Genomic DNA, 23,004 nt, shown 5'->3' with positions numbered 1-23,004 from the left:
TTGTTATTTTGCATTTTACATTATATAGGAACTAAACTGGCCCTAAGTGTCAACAAGTGCTTGGGTCGAAAAGTAATCAAACTGACTGGGGCTGTTTAGTTCCCAAAAATTGTGTATTTTTTAAAAAATTTCTCGCCACTCAAATCTTGTGGCACATACACGGAGCATTAAATATAGATTAAACATAGATAAAAAAACTGATTACATAGTTTTTTTTAATTTGTGAGATGATTTTTTTAAATCTAATTAATTTATTATTGATCAATAATTATCAAATATAAATGAAAGTGGTACCGTAACTATTTTGTAAATTTTTGTGCAGGCTGTCCTTGGTTCGAAAGCAATCAAAGTACCAAACAGGCCAGGCCGTTCGTGAGTCTCGAGCAGGACCAGTGACTCCTAGAACAAACTTGTCAAAAAAAAAAATACTCCTAGAACACGCTCACTGACATCTTACCGGTCCACCGGCCGAACCCAACCGCAAAAGTTGGCACCGCGGCACCGGCACCGGCACCGCCCGCGAGAACGCAACCGCCGGCGCCGCGACCCTGCCTCCGGCCTTCGGCCGCCTCGCCAGCGACGACCACGGACGGCCGCGTCACATGACAAGACAGAACATATCGAAGTCGCTCGCCGTCCTCCTCCGCGCCCGCATGCAGCCCAACCCCATCCCCTCCCCGCCGCCGCCGCCGCCCACGGACCCCGACCCCGCCGCCCCGCCCGTGGCTCTCGTCCGCCACTGGCTCCACGCGTCTGCCTCCGCCGCCTCCCCGGCCCCCGCGGCGCTCGACAGCTTCTCCGATGGGTACCGCTCCCTCGACCTCGTCGGGCGCCGCGAGGTCCTCCGTTCCCTCGCCATCGACTACGATGTGCCCCGCGCGCGTGTCCGGGACCTCTTGAGACAGTACATGAGCGTCGCCTCCGCCGAGCCGTCAGGCGGGGATGACGTGGAGGCGGAGGGGAAGGAGGGCGCCGCGTCGGCGCTGTACCGGATGGAGCGGGGGCTCCGGGACGCACTCCGGCCCCGGTACGCCGGGTTCCTCGAGGCCATGAACGCGCAGCCAGGCGGGCTCAAGCTCCTCGCCGTGCTCCGCGCCGATCTCCTCGCCTTGCTGGGGTGAGATTGATTGCAATTAACACTACCATTGCCATACTTTGTTATTTTCATTACGAGAAACTTGTGGATTTATGGTGCCTGGGACAATGCAGGGAGGAGAACGCTCCAGCGCTGCGGGCTCTGGACTTGTACTTGAAGGAGAAGCTGGTGACTTGGCTTAGTCCTGCGGCACTGACGCTCCACCAGATTACCTGGGATGATCCTGCCTCCTTGCTAGAGAAGATTGTGGCATATGAAGTTTGTGGCCGGCTCCCTGTTAATTTGGTTTGGTGCAGCATGAATTGTTACTACGGTGTTCCAACTGACGGTTTTGAGTTCAATTATTTAGGCTGTGCATCCAATCAGGAATCTGATAGACTTGAAGAGAAGATTGGGCATTGGCCGCCGATGCTTTGGGTACTTCCATCCAGCAATACCAGGTAGGATTGAGGTCCCATTGGCACGACTGCATGCGGTTCTTGCTCTTTGCTACTTTACATGGAGGACCCAGAAGCCGGTGAAGCCAAAAATAGTGGCTTCAGCGCCTCCTAGCTCTGGCTTTCTGCAATTCTAGAGTATTGCTGCCTACTTACTGTTACTAGTGATGCTATAAATGAATCTAGTCTTCTACTCTGCAAATGTGCCTAACCTGATGCAGATGTCTAGCTGTATAGTTTCACCTTTTCCTAGCATGTATCAATTTTCCATCATTGAAAAAATGTATTAATAATTTTCCATAAGGATGGAATTAGTGTATGACTGCATGTTTGCATCTATACAGTTAGTGGTTAAGATGTTGAGTGCAGCAATCAGCTGTTTGCGATATTATTTTTTGCAGTTGACTTTCTATGAGTGCTCTTACCATCTTTTTTTTTAACATTAGGGGAGCCCCTGATTTTCATTGAAGTTGCTTTACTTAAAGATATGGCCGCATCTATACAGGTTATTTAAAGTTTGTTATATCGATTAAATGGGTATCCTATTCCTCCGCTGCACCTTATGCTCTTCCTTTATCATGTAGGAGGTCTTGTGGGATGACCCCCCGACTCCTGAATCTGAAGCCAGCTGTGCACTATTTTACTCAATATCGTCAACCCAGGTAATCAAAATTGCTAAACATAATTCGCAAATGTAGTTCTATTATTATAGGCACTAGCTTGACCAACAAACTGGCGCCTCGAACTAATCGTCTATTAATGTTGTCAGCCTGGTTTATCAGGTATTAATCTAGGGAAGTTTCTTCTCAAGCGTGTGATTGACATGTTGAGAAGAGATATGCCATCAGTACAGGTACCACTTATATCCAATATTAATCATCACTGTTAAACATACACCATTTTTATTTTTATTTTGTTCTAAACCACTGAAATGCAATAGCCTTGTGCTTCTGAGTGTCAATTAATTGTTTCGCTTAAAAGCGTAATACTTACTGGTTCCCTCAAAATTAATTAAGGCATTGATAGTAACAATACAAAATAATTTATCAGGCCCACGAAGCTCATGTTAAGACATTGGCTGTGTTTCTTAATACCTTAAATGTTATATACTTCTTTTTTGGTATTTCATGCAGATTTTTGCAACACTTAGTCCAATCCCTGGTTTCATGCAATGGCTTCTTGCTAAGCTGGCCTCCCAAATAAAGTTATCAGAGGCAGAATCACAGGAGGGGAATTCACTAGGAGCTTGTTCTACTTTCAAAGAATCCATCCTTCTTCCTGACGAAGAGAGAATGATTCATGATGCCACGTATGTTCATTAGGAGATTGAGCTTCATCTGTAGCCAGGAGTATTCTTATCTTATACTTCTACTGTTCTAAGTTCTTTCCCTTTTGGAAGTTAGTAGTACCTAGTAACTCCACATATTTCTGTTTTCTGGGAATTCGGATGTTCAAACTTTAGAAACATGCATCTGTTCTGCAAGTTATCAACTCCTGTTCATGTTTGTTGTGAATATATTTCTATCCAACAAAGCAAGAGGGTAAAAACTTAAAAGTTTACTATTGATCTTTGATCAGCTGTGTTGTTACTGTTGCTGCAGCGAACAAGCTGATGGAAAGCAAGGGATTGAACTATTGCAAGATATACTGAAATCAAGACAGTGGGTAAAGTCTGACAAATTATCTGCTGCATTAAAACGGCCTCTTATGCGTTTATGTGCAAGGTATGCAGAAACATTATTTCCACCGTATGTGCAAATTAGAAAACGCGAATTAGTTGCAATCATTGATAGTTTTGTGCTAATGCCTATTATGTCTAGGTATCTTGCCAGAGAGAAGAAGCGAGGAAAAGCTCTAGATGCTGTTGCAAATTTTCACTTGCAAAATGGAGCAGTAAGCTACTATCACAAATTCAGTTTGAAATGATGCCACTGAGGAACAGATGTGATTTTTCCATGTTTGGAAACCAAAAATTATGTTTGGTTGACTTATACGCGAAAAAATATACTTTTAATAAGATGTTGGAGTACCTTCTTTACTATGTAAAGCGTTATATGCTATTTTTTTATGCGTAAACTTTGGGTCTAATCAAATCAGATAACTACTCCCTCCATTCCAAATCAGATAACTACTCCACATAACAGCACTTGCTATTTTGGTAGATGATTGAAAGAATAAATTGGATGGCCGACCAATCAGAGAAGGGCATTCATCAAAGTGGAGGTATCATGGTCAATTATCTTTACAGGTATGCTTCTATTGATGTACTAGTGATCTGAATACCTTTGGATGGGTTTCATGGACAGTATGTTGTAACTATGATAACAGGTTAGAGAACATAGAAGAGTATGCACTATCATATTCGAGTACAGGGTTCATCCATTCTTCACCTAGCCTGTCTGAGTATCTCGAGGTTAGTAATATTGGCTTGTGCTTTACGCCGATATACTTTGACTGAACTACCCCATTTGTTACTGCTATTTTTGTCATCCTGCTTTTGTATCTCATTGAGAATTCTGTAGCAGCTGAAGGATTTATGAGACAAAACATTTCTGGAACGAACTTTGCTTCCTGAGGTGTTGTATCTGTCATTGGATACTTTGAACCAAGATGATTTACATTGATAGGATATGGCAGCTCTTCCCCCTGTTCGTTGTGAACATGAGGGTTCATAAAATTATACTGCAAAAGTAGGTCTTATAGCTTCTGGCATATGTTTCTGAGTTGGTCCTCGTGTAGTTTGTAGAAGGGTGAGAAATTGAGGGCTCTAACTTGGTCTTTGTGATTTCTTTTTTCCTCGGGAACATGTAGCTGAAAAAAAGCAGAAAAATACTGCAAGCTTATTCATACCAATTAATGTGCGTTGAACTGGATTGGGGTGGAGATTAACCTCAATACATGTGGATTATGATAGATTTGACTATATTCAAACAAAGCCTGCACATATGTGTATATCATGCATGCAGCATGCGAACTAATGTGCAGGCAGTAGGCAGTTTTGTTGGCACTGCCTTACAGTGTTTCGGTATTTGAGGGGCCACAATATGGCCTTGCCTTGGCCTTGTTTAGTTCACCCTGAAAATCAAAAAGTTTTCAAAATTTCCCGTCACATCGAACTTTCTACACATGCATGAAGCATTAAATATAGACAAAAATAAAACTAATTACACAGTTTACTTGTAAATCACGAGATGAATCTTTTGATCCTAATTAGTCCATAATTGGACAATATTTGCCACAAACAAACGAAAGTGCTACAGTAACGAAATCTAAAATATTTTCGCATCTAAACAAGGCCCTTGTTTACTTCACGCTAAAAACCAAAAAGTTTTCAAGATTATCTGTCACATCGAATCTTGTGGCACTTGCATGAAACATTAAATATAGACGAAAACAAAAATTAATTATACAGTTTAACTGTAAATCACGAGATGAATCTTTTGATCCTAGTTAGTCCATAATTGAATAATATTTGTCACAAACAAACGAAAGTGCTACGGTAGCGAAATCCAAATTCGCATCTAAACAGGGCCTATGTTTGAGATATTTTTGGAATCGCGTGAAGTTGTGGTTAATGAAATCCAAACGCAAGTGCGAGTGCATGTGGAGGTTTGCAAGTCCCCTTTCGCTAGTATACTACTGCGGTACAGCTACAGTGTTACGCCATGGCTGCACGGCTGAGAACATTATTGCGTACGACTGCACAGGGGAGCTGCGCCCTGGGCCTGCGCGGATGAAAACCCGTGTCTACGACAGCAACGCGCGCTCCAAATATGAATGAAATCACGAACCCACGAGATTCTGTCACGTTTCAAAACGGTGAGAATAGTTTTAACAACAACTGCATAAGCATACTAGCGTCTTGTTTAGTTCTCTGTTTAGTTCTCTATATTTAATAATTATGTTTAATTATAAATTAACTAGATTTAAATTAGTTACTTTTTATTTATATTTAATGCTCCGTGCTCAAATTAGCTTTGCTATGCATCTCTCTTCTTTTCCTTTTTCGTTGTTGTCATTTTTACAGGAAAAAAGGAGCGTCCTGCTATTGGCGGTAGGCCCCGTGGCTATTGTCGTACGATCAGCCACAGGCGAAAGCCTCGGAAGCACTCGTTGACTCCTCGGCGCGGCTACAAGTCAACCCAGCGACCGCAGCCCAGCCTCCTCCAGACGGATTCCTCCCATTTCCAAGCGCTCCAGACCTCCAGTCCTGGGCTCCTCCCGGTCCGGCTTAACCCCTCCCGAATCCCGATGCCGGCGGACTCCGCGCCGTCGAGCGCAGCGTCGCTGTCCGAAGACGACCGCCTGCTCGTCGCACACTGCGCCGCGCTCTGCTTCCCCTGCAGCTCCCCCACCGCCGCCGCCTCCTTCCAGGTGCATCATGCGTCCCACCCCTACCCCTGCGCCGCCTTCGCCTTCCCGCCCTCCTGGTCCGCCGCCGACTGGATGGGAGGCGACGGCGGCCGCGCGCCGTTCGGGGACGCCGAGGTGGACCCGGCCCTGTTCCCGTCACTCCGCGCTGTCGGGAGCGGCATCCCCGCGCGAACCAACGCCGCCTTCCTCGGGGCCTTCCGCCGGCTGCTCGACGGATCGACGCTCCAGTCCGAGGTAGCTAGATTGATAAACCCTCTTTAAATTTTTGTGACCAGATATTGTTGCTGCTAATGGAAATGATATTACTTGTACTACGATTATATTGAGACTAAGAGCTGGAGATGAGATTATATTGGTAGTTTGGAAACTTGTTTCCTTCCAAAATACTTATGAACTATACATGGTTTAATGTTTTGAGCTCAAGGTGTGTTAAGTCATGTTTCTGCTGTATTGAAATACTCCCTCGGTCTAGTAATGTAAGGCATGTTTTATAAAAAGTAGATTCCTCAGTGACCATATTGTCAATTGCTACAAAATCAACATGTCTTAAAAGTATTATGAATATTAATCTGCTTCCCAGTTTTGGTACATGCAACATGGATGTAGTTTTACTAAGTGTCTATTCATGTATATATCGGTTGATATTGAGCTAGTCAGCAGTATGGGATTGGAGATACAAAGCTATACTTGTGTGTTTTCTTTGCTCTAGTGGATGCCACCAAGAGCATCTTTTCTGGCTGGTCTTTGACATGATGTTTCTTTGGCAAAATTTTGATTTACCAATTTTTGTTAGACAAAAGGAAGCAAAACATTTTTTGCTGACACTACATAACCCAGATCTCTTGTCAGGGGCAGGATAGCAGAAACCATAAATAAAGTCACACAGTTGCAAATAAAGCAGCCAGTCTGGGTGAAACATAGTTATATAGTTACATCTCGTAAAAGGGTGGCACAGCAGGGTTGCATCTAGGCTTAGACTACAAAACAGCCATGTACTCCCTCTGTCCCTGCATGAGTATATTCCTAGCAAGTTTCAGACAAATTAGTATAGCCGCCAAATGACCATATTACCCTTGATTAATTTGAGTTCCACCATTAAGTTGCACACTAATCAATGTTTGGGTTATGGGCTGGTCACATCATCCGGCCGGCTGCACCAAAATTGGCCAATGGGAGGGGATGCAGCAGTAAATAGGATGGAAATACAGGAGTATTGAACGGGCCGGTGGACTGTCACCCTCCAGGAATCGATTTATTCGTAGACAAATTTTTGCTCCAGGAATTGATTCTTTTAGGACAGAGGGAGTAAGTAGGCAACATAAATATTTTAGCAAATATTCAATTCATCTGTGCTTTCTGTGATTTTTGTTTCGCTTGAGCTTATAAGACACAGAAGGGGAGGTGATGAGATTCCAGGAATTAGTAAAAATTGAGACAAGTAAGTTCCATAGCATTGCCAGTTTGCCACTTCGATGCTCCAGCTCCACCCATCCAGTTGCTTAGTTTTATCATGTGCTGTTTTCATGATCAACAATATTTGCATTATTTCACACACACAAAAGAGGGGAAAAAGTCATGATTTCTGTTCCTTCGTCCTTTCTTATGGCCGATCACCACTCACCATAGGCCTTTCATAGTCTTGGTTGCATGGGGTACTATTTCTATATCATGATGTATAGAATATCAATGTTTTAAATTGAAAAATGACATTCTTGAAAGATAAATTAGTTATGGATTTTGGTTTCACTATGTTTTTTACCGAAGGGAACATAAAGTTATTTCCCTGCAAATGCAGGTAACAAGAGCTGTGGCAGAGGAGAAACGTGTAGTATTCACAGGCCATTCATCAGGAGGCTCAATAGCCACCCTTGCTGCTATATGGTTTCTTGAGAAGTGCACCAGACGAGGAAGTGTTAATCAAGCACACCCATTTTGTGTGACCTTTGGGGCTCCTCTTGTTGGAGACAATATCTTCAACCATGCTGTTAAAAGAGAGGGCTGGTCACAGTGTATTTTGCATTTCCTTCTTCCACTAGACATTGTCCCACGCATACCACTGACTCCACTTGCGTCCTTCAGAGAAGAAATTCAAGCTGTTCTGGATTGGTTATCTCCTCAGACGCCAAACAACTCCCCTGCTGGGAGGTCCCTTGTCATACCTGAATATTATGAAACTTTATTGAGAAGCACACTATCTATTGCCAGCTATGAAGCCTGTTCTTTCATGGGATGTACCAGCTCCATCCTGGGGACATTGACTTCCTTCATTGACCTCTCCCCTTACAGACCCTGTGGGACTTATCATTTCTTGACAAGCAGTGAGCAATTGATTGTTCTCACAAATTCAGATGCTGTCCTGCAGTTGTTATTTTACTGCCTTCAGTTGGATCCCCAACAACAACTGCTTGATGCTGCTGCTAGAAGCTTAAGTGCTCACTGGCAGTATGAACCAATTAAAGAGTGCATGCAGGATATAATCTGTGTGGATTACCTGGGAACAATCTCATCAACTCTTCCTGGTAGGCAGACAGACAGAGCGACCATTGGAAGCACTGAATTGGTAAGCAACTAGCACCCCACTCCCCACACACCCCTCCTTTTATTTGCCATGTACATATAAGTAGTTTGCATTTCCTTCACGATAGTGATCATGTGGTGTTCGTCACCGCGAAGTCACTTGATAGTTGCAAATCACTAAAGTTGTCATTGACCATCTGCTGTACTTCAGTCTAACACGAGCATTTTCTATCCTATCTTAGATTGTAATTGACTATAAACTTTATGTTCATATTTGTCTTCGTGTTCAAAGCATTTTCTAACCAACATGCATTCTTCTAATGTAGAAAAGAAAACAAACTTCTTTTTCTTATCACAGAGCAGGGAAGCTGTACTGCACCTTTCTGCAGCTGCGCAATGGGAGAAGCAAAGACAGAGAAACCAAACAAAAATAGATGAAAGCTGCCAAAAGATTCAGGAAGCCCTCGGGTCCCTAAACGAGTACAAGAGATCAAGGGAACTCTGCGGCGTAAGCTACTACGATTCCTTCAAACTCCAACGTGAGGTGCATGACTTCAATGCAAACGTGCGGAGGCTGGAGCTAGCTGGCCTCTGGGACGAGATAGTGGAGATGTTGCGGAGGCGTGAACTGCCGGACGGCTTCGAGGCTCGTGAGGAGTGGGTGAGCCTGGGGACCTTGTTCCGTCGCCTGGTCGAGCCGCTGGACATCGCCAACTACTACCGGCACTCCAAGAATGAGGACACCGGCTCCTACCTCTCCAAGGGGCGGCCGAGGCGGTACAAGTACACGCAGAAGTGGCACGAGCAGCTGCAGCGCGCTCCCGTTGGGTCCAGCCTCGAGTCCTGCTTCTGGGCGGTGGTCGAGGAGCTCCAGGCCGAGATGGCCGACGGCAGGGCGTTCGAGGACCTGAGAGACCGGGTGGTTAAACTTGAGAACGATGCACATGGCTGGTATAACTCTGGAAGTTTGGGCAAGGACGTGTTTCTGGGGAGCTCGTCTTTCGTGGCGTGGTGGAGGAGGCTCCCGGAGCAGCATAGGTCGGCGTCGAGCATTGCGAAACTTGTATCTCTGTAACGGATTTTGGCTGAGGAACTAGCGGTTCCAGATCTTCTGGGAACAGCTGCAACTGTAGTATATTGTATGGCTTATGAGCTCTTTGTATAAATACGCTGCTCTGTATGTACTTCCCACAATAAGATTAACTGTCTTAAATTAACATACTTTCTTCTGGGAACAGCTGCAACTGTAGTATATTGTATGGCTTATGAGCTCTTTGTATAAATACGCTGCTCTGTATGTACTTCCCACAATAAGATTAACTGTCTTAAATTAACATACTTTCTACTGGAATATGATCCGAATTATGAGTCTTACAGAGACGATCAGAGGGTTTGTGGTTCGAGTTATATATTTAGTGGATTTATTTTCATATTTAACTATAGTAAATCCATCATATAAATCATATAAATACATCTGGTAAGCCGCACGGAAAGAGTAGACGACTTATTGTACTCACTGTGTAAATTCTGCTCATATAGTGTTTGGCTAAAAAAACTCTTCTCACATAGTGAAGATCGTTGGTTAACGTTTGTGATTTTTTTTATTAGTTTTTCACATAAAATTTTATGTCTCGAATTCGATTTTTATTTGCATTGTTTGCTATGCTATCAGATCAGGGTTTAATTCCTGTTTGTTAGCTGCACCGTCGTCAAAATCTATATCTGAAAACCAAAGGCGTGTTTGCGTCGTCGTTATTCTGCGCCGATCTCGTAGATTGTTATGTTATAGGACTCGCCAGAGATAGGAATATATATTTTTATTATTACTACCACATGATTTGAGGTGGATAATAATTAGAGCCCAGATGGAAAACATGAAAAATGGATGTTCATCTCCAACAACTTGGTATTTCAACATGCTATCCTACCAAATTTGCTAAAAGCATAAAAATGCTCCTCCAACAACTCCTTATCTCAACTTGCTAAATTTCTCAAGTTGCTATCCAGAGGTTTCTACTGCCGAGATTTGTCAAGTTGCTATCTCAAGTTGCTATCCCGAGCGCAACTTGTTGGAGACACATATTCTTTTACCAAGTGAACGGGTCCCATCTATCATCCTCTATTTTTATCAAGTGAGAATAGCAACTTATTGGAGAGACATCCTTTTTTCTTTTGCTAAACAAATTAGCAACTTGCTATAACTCAAGATTTGATAAGTGAATTTTTTACCAAGTTGTTGGAGATGCTCTGAGATTGTGGATGTTGGTATGTGCAACAGGGGGTCTAGTTTGCAATAGAGTCAAGCTCTGGGTGCATATTTTCTTCCTTGAGTCAATTAAGGATTGTCCGTTGCTGTGGATGACAGTCAAGTTTCGAATGTCCGTCACACATACTTGCTACATGGGTGCGAGAAATCAGATGTTGATATTGAGTACATGCCTAGAGTTCTATATTCCAGTGCAATATTCCAGTGCAGTTGATTTTCTTATGTGTGCCACAGTTTATTTTCGTCCTGATTTATCTTATGGTTGAGCGTTGTCAATAGATTCAAGACTAATCATGATAGTTTGTAGGCTAAAAATACATGTGGTTTGTAGGCTAGAACAACCGTTATTCAAAGGATTTTTAGATATTTGCTAAAAATACATGTAGTTTGTAGATTAGAACAACCGTTATTCTAGTACTTTCAAATGATTAGTCACATAACATAAGAGATAAGTAGATCGAAGATAAATATGTAAGGTTCACATGTGGTTTTATGAACCTAGGTAAAAAAAACTAGAATCATAAAATTTTATACATATTGGTTAGATTCTATAACATATAAATATAAAATCCAACGAATACACATACACTAGTTTTTTATCTTCAAAATTGTTGTGGGCAGACATAATGTTAAGTGTGCCATGATATGGCCATCAATCAAACCTCAGCACCTGTAATGATATGGCCATGATATATATTAACACATACCAATATTTATGATATATAACTAGTACTCCCTGCAATCATTTTCTCCTTCATCTAAGCAAAAACTTTTTATTCAAAAATCTTCTTCATATTAGTTTGAAATTTGCCTATATTTATTGCTCCCTTATTGCTCATTGGCTACCACTTAGGCCATCCGCAATGGTTATTAAATAGCTAGCTAGGAGGAATTCTATTGGCTCTCAATAGTACTTTACAAATAGCTAGCGAGATGATGTATAAACATAATAAAAAAGTAGCACTCTCATTGGTTATCAAGGAGAGAGATTGAATAACTAGCGACTTTCTAATAGCTACTCATAAATAACTAATCTAGCACGATCTTCTAGAAATATCTCTCTCACAATACTCTCCACAATAGTTAGCGACTTCCTAAGCTAGCTATTTGCAAATTGTCATTGAGAGCCAATAACATTCTTCCTAAAGATCAAATATCTAGCGATTTGAACACCATTGCGGACGTCCTTATTATCTCTTTACTGCTTATTGATTGTTCCTTGTCTATGACTTCTTATGTGCGTTCAACCCGAGATAATTAAATATAAAGTGGGTGTCTTTTTTGACTTTTAAACTCCTTGTTTTGACTGTTCATCTCATTCAATTTTCTAGTATTATTAAAGTATCTCTAGTGATAAAATAAGTTATAACAAAATAATTAATATTCATATAAAATTTTGAATAAGTCGAATGGTCAAACAAGGAGTCTAAACTCTCTGACCTTAGAGCAACTCCAGCCCAAGTACCTAAATTAAGCTTTATATGCTATGATAAAAAAAGTAGGGGCTCAAATTAAGACCCAACTCCAACCCACCTCCTAAACAAGTAGGATAGAGGGTTCTAGATGTGAAGGGCTGAAACTATAATTTAGGAGGGCATGGAAAATGGGAGCCCAAGTAGGAGGTGGGTTGGAGTTGATTTTTTTAGATCAAGTCCCTAGATTTAGAATAGGGACTTGTTTAGGAGGTGGGTTGGAGTTGCTCTTAAATATTTATCATTTTAGCTTCCCGAGATTTTTTTGAATAAATATATATTAACACATAACAATATTTATGATATATAACTAGTACTCCCTCCATTCATTTATCTCCTTCATCTAAGCAAAAACTTTTTATTCAAAAATATTTTTCACATTAGTTTGATATTTGCCTATATTTATTGCTCCCTTGTTACTCATTGGCTACCATTTGTCTGTATTTATTGTCTCTTTAGTGCTTATTGATTGTTCCTTGTCTATGACTTCTTATGTGCGTTCATGTAAGGACCTTGATGTCGCCTAGAGGGGGGGTGAATAGGCGTATCTAAAAAACCTGAAACTCAAAACTCAAGTTGCGGAAGTTAAATGCCTGTCGGTACCACCGACAGTTTGGGCCGGTACTACTGGTGTAAGACAGCCAGTACTACCGACGCAACTGTTGGTACTACCGACGCCCTAAGAGAGCTACGAAATCAGAGTATTTTGAGTTTCTATTCCAGATCTGAGAGTTACCCCACTCTCCTAGATGTAGTAGAGGATGATGTTGAAGTTCTCTTGGCTTGGTTCTTCTCCAAAACATAGATCGGCCCTTGTTCACCTATAAACGGGGTAGATAGGAAGAATACAAAGAACACAAGAACAAGGGTAGTCGAAGCTACCTCCACAGCAAGACAAGATATTTATCCCGTGGTTCAGCTCGCCACCAAGGCTTGCCTATGTCCACGTTGTTGAGGAAGCCACACAGGCTTTTCGGGTCTCTTTCAACCCTATCCTCGTTCTCAAGTCAAGAGAGCAATCCCTTGAGATGAGGGGTGATTTCACTTTGTGATTTGAGTGATTACAAACCTCCCGAGGCTACCACATGAGTAGGAAGCTCCACGGGCAACGCCTAGCCGGCTAGGAGCCTTGCTCCAAGAGTAACAAACACAAATCCAACCGGTTTGACGAAGAAATCAAGTGCTCAAGCTTTGCTTTGGTGTTTCTCTCACCAAGAATCCTTCTCTCACTCAATCCCTTGCAAGATTTGAAGTTAGGAGCAAAGGGGATAGAAGAGAGGAGCTTTTGGGAGCTAGAGAGGTGCCTTGGCTGAAGGTTTGGTCGAGTGGAAGAGTGAGCCTTCGGTTAGAAAGAGGGGAAAGCTATTTATACATGAGTTCAGAACAACTGCCGGTACTACCGGGGCAACCACCGGTACCACCGGCTACCTCAGATCTAACGGTAAGAAGTCTCTATGATTTGCGAGAAATAAGCCTACCGGTACCACCGGGCTTTTGTCGGTACTACCGACCATTGCCGGTACCACCGGTGGAAGGCCGGTACCACCGGCAGTTCAAATCTCCGCAACCAAAGTCAGCGCAGATTTGGCCTGCCGGTACTACCGGCGTTTAACACCGGTACTACTGGTGCTGGCCGGTACCACCGGCCCGAGCCCGGTACTACCGGTAGTTCATTTTCTCGCAAAACTCAGGAGAAAGGGCTGGCACTGCCGGTACCACCGGCCCTGAGGGTTGGTACTACCGGGTCACCCTGGCAGAGAAGAAATTTCCTGAGTGCCTATGAGTGCAAGTGTTAGAGTGTCTCTCTTTTGATTAGTTTTAATACTTGAGCACTCTATCTTCCTCAAACCAACTAAATTTGCATCCCTCTTTATAGTGCGGCAAATCCTAAACTCAAGGTCAAAAGTATATAACCAATTTAACCACTTGAGTCTTCAATGTCTTCATATGCCACTTCTTCTCAATATCACTTCATCAAGGATGCAATTAACTTTGTCTCATCTTCTTTGAGTAAATATAGCTTGAGCATGTGACTTGAATCATTTCAACATATGTGAGTTCAATCCATGACTTCAAGTCACTTCCATTAAAGATTTTGATCCTCAACACAATATGACTCCTCATAGCTTAATTAGTACCTCGACTCAATGCAAGTACTCTCTTCTTCACCTTAGCCATGGTACCTCGGTCTACAAGCCATTGCTTGACCTTTACCTTCGCTTAGTCCCTCGAAGCCTTTTCCTTGCTATCCTCACTCTATCAAGCCATACTCAAGTCACATCATGTTAAGCATCCATTGAAAAATTGTTTCTTCAATATTGTGATTCTTGCTTGAATATCTTCTTGATATGAGCGTTAACATTAATCAAGCTTCAGTTTACACCAACACACAACTTTGGTCTTCATTTGAACAATGTGTGAAATACCATCAAGTTTGCTTTCTTGTTGACCCTTTGATACACTTAGCAAACTTGTTAGACCCTTAATTGTGTTGTCATTCAATTCACCAAAACCCACTAAAGGGCTAGATGCACTTACAATCTCCCCCTTTTTGGTGATTGATGACAACACAATTAGAGCTTACAGGAAATTGATAAATAATAAGATTTTGAATCCTCTGATATAGTGAGCTCCCCCTAAATGCGTGCATTGAATGGAATTCAAATTTTGGCTCATATGCCAAATGCACATATTCTATATCTTAGCATCCGTGGGGTGCAAGGTGTCAACATGATAAACGTGATGCTCATGACAGTTCATGCACTTCAGAGAAAACAAAAACAATACATCATTCAAGGCATGAATATCACACACTAGCATAAATTTTCCTTATCAAGAGCATCAATTTAAACTAACTTTGCACACTCCACACAAAAAATTGAAAAATCTTATATGCCTCTCTTTTAACCCTTTAAATCTGCATATCAATCTCTCTCTTTTACCCCTTTAAATCTGCATATCAATCTCTCCTCCCTTACACTCTCCCCCAATATTTCTCCCCCTTTGGCATTAATCTCCAAAAAGGATCTCTCCACCACGAGGAAGAAATAATGGCAGACAAGTGAGGGCAAGAGGTAGGTAAAAGTTCAGCATATAGGATTTCTCTCCTGAGCTTTCTACCAAACAAAGTATGCAACACTTTAAGTCAAGATTCTTGAGAAGTTAGTATATTTAGCTCATACCTCACTTAGATGATAGTTCTAACATGAGACAAACTCACTTTATCACCACAGAGGTATCAACCAAATATCTAAATCATTCTCTAATCGTCACCATAAGAACAAACTCATGGTGTGGCTCAAATATTGCATACACACACTAGCATGTAAGGGCCTAGATGCACAAAGGTAATACAAGAGTTCATGGAGCGATATACCTTTGTTCTAAGCCTCATAATCTCCACCATGATAATGATTTTCATGAGTTGAATTTGGTGCTTTGATGGGCTTAGCATTTCTTTATGCAAAAAGATTTCATGTGCCCATCTCTTTTCATCATCATCTTTAAGGAGATAACCAAAACTTGTGCTTGATTTTGATTGAAAGTCCATTGCTAGCTCTTGATGTCATTATGAGATACTAATTGAAGACATATTTCTTGATATACCAAATTTGAAAAATATCCACCAATACCAAATGAAATGTGGTCTTCACAATTTTGACACCAATAAAAGAGTCTTCACAAGTTGATGCCAATTGAAATAGATTCTTGTATCTCATAATATCTCCTAGATAATGCTCACAAAAACAAGAGGTAGCATTAAATTGCACAAGCTATAGTCTCACAACTAGTGACCTTTTGTATGTGGAAGGCATGTAAGTCACTAATTGCAAAACCTCATAACATAGACTAAATTCCCTCTTTTTGATAGTGCATACATATATATGTGGAAGGCAAGAACATATGCACTTTTGGTCAATTAAGTCCAAATAAGGGAAATTAAGCTATATTATGGAGAGTAGCTACTTAAGAGATAAAATTGCAATCCAAGTAAATGTGAGAGATATCTTTACCCAATTGGATTGAGTCAATGTAGCATACCCATGAGAAACTTATTCTCACCAAGAGACTACACAAATTCACTAGAAGAAAAGGTTAGTCTCAAAGACACAGGACATAGAATGGGCTCCCCCTTAATATATGCAGCAAGTACTTGAATTACTTGTAAAGTGCATTTGAATCGGTTTAAGAGTCAAGAGGAGTTCATCCTATATCTTGGTCAAGGCATCATAAATTTGCAACAATTGAAATTTTGCCAAGGAAACATACCACCACCAAGGTAGATGGATCACCACATAGATTTTTATTTATATGACCATCATAAGTGAGAATCCAATGATTTGGATGGCCATATATTTCTCAATTGATGACATGTGATGACTTAGAGCTCTTATGATCATCTAAGATACAAATTATGTTCCTAGTTCTTTCTTTACCTAAGGCAACCCACAAAGAGCAAAAGGTAAAATTCATGAAATTTGCAAATTGTGGACTAGGAGTTTCCACTCTTTGTTGACAAGATCCTGGGTGATCAATGGAATGGTTCATGAACACTTGATGAGCTCTAGAGAGAAGAAATAGCAAAGAAAGCTCATTTTTAATTCTTTTCTCCAACTCATCAAATCCAGTTCCACTAAAGGATTGGGGCATTCAACATTAAACTGGGAGCACTTGGTTTATAAAAAGCAAGATCCTAGAATAGTTGTGAAGCACTAAGAGAATCCATTGGAATCATCCATCTTCCTTTTTCCATTGTGTGAGACTGCACAACATACACTTGAAAGAAACCAATAGTCTCACAAGATATAGTCTAAACTCCCCCTTAATATGTGCATACAAGAGTACATAGAGTACACTCATGCATATCAATACCATGAGGTCAAGGGAGAAGTTTACACTGCATTCCAACTGGTTTCAAACTCCTTCAGGCTGCTGTAATTTAATTAGTTTCAGCTAGTTTCAGTTGCTTCCAATTGATTTCAGCTAGTACCAACTGATTGTAACTCATTTTTGCAACTTGTCACTGCTGAAGCCAACTAAATCTTGTTGTTACATTGCAATCCAATTCCAAACAGTCAGTTTTCAGATTTTGTCATCCTCAGAGAAGAATACATATCTCTCAGACCACTAGCCCAATATGCATGAAATTTGGTAGAGATCTTCATCTATGAGTCCTCTAACTTCTATATAAATTTCATCTCATTTGGACTCAATTGGATCAGTCAAAATAATTTTCTACCAAAACTGCTATGGTCTGAATCTGCAATGCTGAAGCTGACAGAATTCAACTCAAAACTGATTTTCTTCTTAACCAATCTTCATGTAAACTGTACAGCAACAAGTATCAGATATGTGTGTCATGCTCATAATGTTTCAGGTCAATTCATCAGTGTTTGGACTTCCAAATCCATGCTTGAAGGCAGCCAATTCAGATTTTCAAATTTCTAGACAAATTTAATATTTCACAATTCTTCTTTGCTTCTTGTCCAATCTTGAGGTGGATTTGGTTGAGAATACTCACAAGATGGAATTTCCATTCCGTCCTCTTATCAGTACTTGTCATCTTGTGAATTCTTCTAATATAGCTCATCCAATTCAACCTCAAACTTGATTTTATTCAAATTCAGATTTTTGATCAATATGACCACTAGCAGCAACATCTCACTTTAGGTGAAGAGTAACCTTCAAACTTGTGAATTATTCAATTAAGCCAAGCACAACCTCTTCTCATAAATTTTCACCCTTCTTGAGATATAATGGATGAGATGGTCTCTTCATCTTGACTTTGTTTATCATCATGTTGTAGGCTTCATCCATGTCTTGGACTGATGTCACCTGCTGCTATCTATATAGGGGCGGCACTACTGCTCTAAGGTGTCAGCGGAATTAGGTGCAGCAGCAGCTTGAGGATATCCTTATCACTGTTACTTGGACTTCTTTGGTCTCATATCACAGTGGCAATTTTAAGATGATTCCTCATTACCTACAGCATAAACAAGATCTTGCTCTACTAGAGAGCCATTAAAAGCATCATATGGCAAATGATTCATTTAACTTGAAATACTCTAGCCACTCTTGATAATTCACAAATACACACATACTTGTGAACTATCAGAGACTACACAAGTCAAATGGCTAGCTAGCAAGGGTTAGGTGCTAGTTACCAAGGTGAATATGAAGTTTGAAATAATTTCATTAATTTATCTTCGGGTCAACCATATAAGAAGAAACAATATGAATTGGTTGATAGCTTGAGTGAACATTTTCAGTTAACTTGCTCAAGCACCCCGAAGCATCATATCACCTTTAAGTACCTACAACACTCATCAAGCACAATTTGGTACCCAAATTTTGTTGGGTCCATCAAGGTTAGTCACAAGAGACTTAGGCACCCAAATGGCCTTTGTGCTAGCACGTGTTGAACCAATCACCTTCCTAGCACAAGTGTCATTTTTAGGCCTCCTAAGCATATTTGAAGGAATTGATAAGTTGAGCTTAGGAGTGTTACCAATGGGACAATCCATACTTAGATGTCCCTTTCCTCGACAAGTGTAGCAAGTGCGGTGTTTGTTCTTGCAAGACATATTCTCATCTTGCTTCTTGTTTGCTACCTTGTTGACAAGCCTCTTACTTGATGATGCCAAGACTTCATCCCTCATGTAGGGGCATGATGCAATTTCATGACCCTTCTTATTACATCCATAACACTTCCTCTTGCTTCTTCTTATCTTCATGTTTGGAAGTGTTGCTTGGTCATTAGCCTTGCTGGAACACATAGAGGCATTGTGTCCCATGTTGGAGCACTTGACATGAGCCATTTTGTTCTTCTCTTGGATCTTGCTCATGCCCTTCTCTTCTTTCTTCAGAGTGCAATCTCTGACATGGTGACCCTCTTTCTTGCACTTGAAGCAAGTGATGAGAGTCTTCTTTGGTTGAAAGTGCACCTTTGTGACCTTGGGGACTTTCCTGTTTTGTCTAGGTGTAGCACCATCGCACTGGGATGCGGCACTGCCACATTCATGAACCCTCACAGCCTTGAGCACAACTGCTGCATTTTGGACAGACTGCACATTTCTAGCTTGTCCCTTGACTTTGCCATTGTTTGACTTGTGGCCTTCTAGATGGAGCCTGATGCATGCATTAGTTGATCCCTTCTCAAGCTTCTTCATCATGTCTTCACGGTTATCTTGAGAAGGTTGAGCATTGCACTTGCCTTCCCATTGAATCAAATCCCTTCTTAGCCTCTCAACCTCTTCCTTGAGCTCTTCATTTTCTATTGTAATGGAGTCATCACAAGTTTCTACAAGTACATGCTCAACGGAAGGTTGACTTGCTTGAGAGCAACAATTGTTAGCACATGATAAAATATATGGAACTTGTGTGCATGTGCACTTGTGAGTGTGAGGTTGATATAATTTTACCGATGTTACCACAACCTCATGAGCTATTTCTAGCATGAGATGAGAATCAACAAGCTTCTCATGAGAGCACAAGAGCTCACCATGACTTTCTTGCAAAGTCTCATTCTTGCTAGTGAGACTCTCCACTTTGTCCTTGAGCATATCATTCTCATCTTCTAATTGAGCAACACAAGATAGAGAGTTAATAGTACGAGTTTGCTCAATTGATAAGTTTTTATACCTTTTGACCAAACTAGCATGAGAGCACTTAAGCTTTTCATACTCTTTGGTCAACTTCTCCAAGCATTTGATCTTTTTGATGACAAACTCATCTTGCTCATGGAGTTTTTCTTCTTGATCTTCAATTTTCTCTATGAGCTTGAGCACCATCAACTTGTCTTTCTTGCTTAGGCGTGCAAGATGTTGATCGATCTCATCATCACCACTTTCATCTTCACTCTCACTCTCACTTTCACTCTCACTCTCACATGCCACATTCTTCTCTTTCTTAGCCATGAGACCCACATGAGAAGTGGCATAGAGAGTTGAGCTTCTCGGTGAGGTGGATTCATCATTTGGCCTCCATCGATCATAATCTTCTTCTTCCTTCAAAATGTTAGTCTCACAAGAACAAGAGGAAGTAGAAGTACCACATGTAAAAACATTGTTCTCACCAACCATTTCATCACTTTCCGATGAGTCATATGTTGATGAGGAAGTGGATGTGACATGATCACTTTGACCATTTGACGGAATCACTTGAGGCTCGTCACTTGTTGGTGAAGTTGAGCACTCCTCAAGTGGTTCTTCCAATGAGGGATACTTCTCATCATATATGGACTTGTCATATCTCTCTTTGAGTGTAGTCCAAATAAGATGAGCATCCATAAGTGGTTCACCATCTCCAAATATGACGGTATCAAAAACATCTTCACTCAAAGCACTAAATAAGATATTAGTAGCTTGAGCATTGTGTTGTAAGCATTTCACTTCCTCTCTAGATAGATAGTCTAAATCATCACTAGGAGGTGAAATACTCACATCTACAATCCGCTCGATATGAGGACCCATGGCCCTAAAAACATCAAGCACACTAGCGGACCAAGATGCATAATTTGAACCATCTGAAAGTAGAAGTTCTAGAGATACCTCCTCACTTGTCGACATCGTCTCTCAAGGCGGTTAAGCCCAAAGTTGAGAGCCTAGCTCTGATACCACTTGTAAGGACCTTGATGTCGCCTAGAGGGGGGGGTGAATAGGCGTATCTAAAAAACCTGAAACTCAAAACTCAAGTTGCGGAAGTTAAATGCCTGTCGGTACCACCGACAGTTTGGGCCGGTACTACTGGTGTAAGACAGCCAGTACTACCGACGCAACTGTTGGTACTACCGACGCCCTAAGAGAGCTACGAAATCAGAGTATTTTGAGTTTCTATTCCAGATCTGAGAGTTACCCCACTCTCCTAGATGTAGTAGAGGATGATGTTGAAGTTCCCTTGGCTTGGTTCTTCTCCAAAACATAGATCGGCCCTTGTTCACCTATAAACGGGGTAGATAGGAAGAATACAAAGAACACAAGAACAAGGGTAGTCGAAGCTACCTCCACAGCAAGACAAGATATTTATCCCGTGGTTCAGCTCGCCACCAAGGCTTGCCTATGTCCACGTTGTTGAGGAAGCCACACAGGCTTTTCGGGTCTCTTTCAACCCTATCCTCGTTCTCAAGTCAAGAGAGCAATCCCTTGAGATGAGGGGTGATTTCACTTTGTGATTTGAGTGATTACAAACCTCCCGAGGCTACCACATGAGTAGGAAGCTCCACGGGCAACGCCTAGCCGGCTAGGAGCCTTGCTCCAAGAGTAACAAACACAAATCCAACCGGTTTGACGAAGAAATCAAGTGCTCAAGCTTTGCTTTGGTGTTTCTCTCACCAAGAATCCTTCTCTCACTCAATCCCTTGCAAGATTTGAAGTTAGGAGCAAAGGGGATAGAAGAGAGGAGCTTTTGGGAGCTAGAGAGGTGCCTTGGCTGAAGGTTTGGTCGAGTGGAAGAGTGAGCCTTCGGTTAGAAAGAGGGGAAAGCTATTTATACATGAGTTCAGAACAACTGCCGGTACTACCGGGGCAACCACCGGTACCACTGGCTACCTCAGATCTAACGGTAAGAAGTCTCTATGATTTGCGAGAAATAAGCCTACCGGTACCACCGGGCTTTTGTCGGTACTACCGACCATTGCCGGTACCACCGGTGGAAGGCCGGTACCACCGGCAGTTCAAATCTCCGCAACCAAAGTCAGCGCAGATTTGGCCTGCCGGTACTACCGGCGTTTAACACCGGTACTACTGGTGCTGGCCGGTACCACCGGCCCGAGCCCGGTACTACCGGTAGTTCATTTTCTCGCAAAACTCAGGAGAAAGGGCTGGCACTGCCGGTACCACCGGCCCTGAGGGTTGGTACTACCGAGTCACCCTGGCAGAGAAGAAATTTCCTGAGTGCCTATGAGTGCAAGTGTTAGAGTGTCTCTCTTTTGATTAGTTTTAATACTTGAGCACTCTATCTTCCTCAAACCAACTAAATTTGCATCCCTCTTTATAGTGCGGCAAATCCTAAACTCAAGGTCAAAAGTATATAACCAATTTAACCACTTGAGTCTTCAATGTCTTCATATGCCACTTCTTCTCAATATCACTTCATCAAGGATGCAATTAACTTTGTCTCATCTTCTTTGAGTAAATATAGCTTGAGCATGTGACTTGAATCATTTCAACATATGTGAGTTCAATCCATGACTTCAAGTCACTTCCATTAAAGATTTTGATCCTCAACACAATATGACTCCTCATAGCTTAATTAGTACCTCGACTCAATGCAAGTACTCTCTTCTTCACCTTAGCCATGGTACCTCGGTCTACAAGCCATTGCTTGACCTTCACCTTCGCTTAGTCCCTCGAAGCCTTTTCCTTGCTATCCTCACTCTATCAAGCCATACTCAAGTCACATCATGTTAAGCATCCATTGAAAAATTGTTTCTTCAATATTGTGATTCTTGCTTGAATATCTTCTTGATATGAGCGTTAACATTAATCAAGCTTCAGTTTACACCAACACACAACTTTGGTCTTCATTTGAACAATGTGTGAAATACCATCAAGTTTGCTTTCTTGTTGACCCTTTGATACACTTAGCAAACTTGTTAGACCCTTAATTGTGTTGTCATTCAATTCACCAAAACCCACTAAAGGGCTAGATGCACTTACAGTTCAACCCGAGATGATTAAATACAAAGTGAGTGTTTTTACTCTGCTCCTTGGTCATTATGCCGAACACTAAACCGATGGAGATAAATGAACAGAGGGAGTATTTTGTTAGAAAGACCAGTCTTTTAATAATTTATTTGGAGACATAAATATTATATGTATTTTTTACAAATTAAATGAAACTCGC

At 41.5% G+C, this 23,004-nt stretch overlaps 3 protein-coding genes across 4 annotated transcripts; 2 read left to right on the top strand and 1 right to left on the bottom strand.

Moving 5' to 3' along the window:
- Positions 427 to 4,485, top strand: LOC8056223 (malonyl-CoA decarboxylase, mitochondrial). 2 transcript variants are annotated; one of them, XM_021452475.1, is made up of 12 exons: positions 427 to 1,117; positions 1,210 to 1,354; positions 1,446 to 1,536; positions 1,980 to 2,038; positions 2,118 to 2,195; positions 2,303 to 2,386; positions 2,667 to 2,842; positions 3,135 to 3,257; positions 3,354 to 3,426; positions 3,696 to 3,781; positions 3,862 to 3,946; positions 4,056 to 4,485. In XM_021452475.1, exons 1-12 carry the CDS (start codon positions 603 to 605, stop codon positions 4,071 to 4,073), a joined length of 1,533 nt encoding a protein of 510 aa, XP_021308150.1. In that variant the 5' UTR covers positions 427 to 602; the 3' UTR covers positions 4,074 to 4,485. The 2 variants fall into 2 exon arrangements, with proteins under 2 accessions (XP_021308150.1, XP_002462338.1); XM_002462293.2 differs by having other exon boundaries at positions 430 to 1,117; positions 4,059 to 4,485.
- On the top strand, positions 5,208 to 9,762 carry LOC8055791 (protein EDS1L). The gene is made up of 4 exons (XM_021454739.1): positions 5,208 to 5,352; positions 5,561 to 6,141; positions 7,703 to 8,467; positions 8,783 to 9,762. Exons 1-4 carry the CDS (start codon positions 5,307 to 5,309, stop codon positions 9,497 to 9,499), a joined length of 2,109 nt encoding a protein of 702 aa, XP_021310414.1. The 5' UTR covers positions 5,208 to 5,306; the 3' UTR covers positions 9,500 to 9,762.
- LOC110432739 lies at positions 17,481 to 20,078 on the bottom strand. The gene is made up of 4 exons (XM_021453533.1): positions 19,817 to 20,078; positions 19,664 to 19,738; positions 18,774 to 19,435; positions 17,481 to 17,489 (listed from the first exon to the last, which is right to left on the bottom strand). The coding sequence occupies exons 1-4, from the start codon at positions 20,076 to 20,078 to the stop codon at positions 17,481 to 17,483; spliced, it is 1,008 nt and encodes a 335-aa protein (XP_021309208.1).

Source organism: Sorghum bicolor, chromosome 2, assembly GCF_000003195.3.
Source record: "Sorghum bicolor cultivar BTx623 chromosome 2, Sorghum_bicolor_NCBIv3, whole genome shotgun sequence".
Classification (NCBI taxonomy): Eukaryota; Viridiplantae; Streptophyta; class Magnoliopsida; order Poales; family Poaceae; genus Sorghum; species Sorghum bicolor.
The sequence above is the reverse complement of the archived record's forward strand: the minus strand, read 5'-3'. Positions and strand labels throughout refer to the sequence as shown.

Excerpts from the sequence above, each read along its gene's own strand:
- LOC8056223 (XM_021452475.1), top strand. The coding sequence starts at position 603 with ATGACAAGACAGAACATATCGAAGTCGCTCGCCGTCCTCCTCCGCGCC. Across the intron at positions 2,196-2,302 it reads ACTCAATATCGTCAACCCAG|CCTGGTTTATCAGGTATTAA; the intron begins GTAATCAAAATT and ends TAATGTTGTCAG. Across the intron at positions 2,387-2,666 it reads GAGATATGCCATCAGTACAG|ATTTTTGCAACACTTAGTCC; the intron begins GTACCACTTATA and ends TATTTCATGCAG.
- LOC8055791 (XM_021454739.1), top strand. The coding sequence starts at position 5,307 with ATGAATGAAATCACGAACCCACGAGATTCTGTCACGTTTCAAAACG. Across the intron at positions 6,142-7,702 it reads GATCGACGCTCCAGTCCGAG|GTAACAAGAGCTGTGGCAGA; the intron begins GTAGCTAGATTG and ends CTGCAAATGCAG. Across the intron at positions 8,468-8,782 it reads CCATTGGAAGCACTGAATTG|AGCAGGGAAGCTGTACTGCA; the intron begins GTAAGCAACTAG and ends TTCTTATCACAG.
- LOC110432739 (XM_021453533.1), bottom strand. The coding sequence starts at position 20,078 with ATGGCTAAGAAAGAGAAGAATGTGGCATGTGAGAGTGAGAGTGAAAGT. Across the intron at positions 19,739-19,816 it reads GCTTAAGTGCTCTCATGCTA|AAGATGAGAATGATATGCTC; the intron begins GTTTGGTCAAAA and ends TTGCTCAATTAG. Across the intron at positions 19,436-19,663 it reads GACTTTGCAAGAAAGTCATG|AAAATGAAGAGCTCAAGGAA; the intron begins GTGAGCTCTTGT and ends CCATTACAATAG.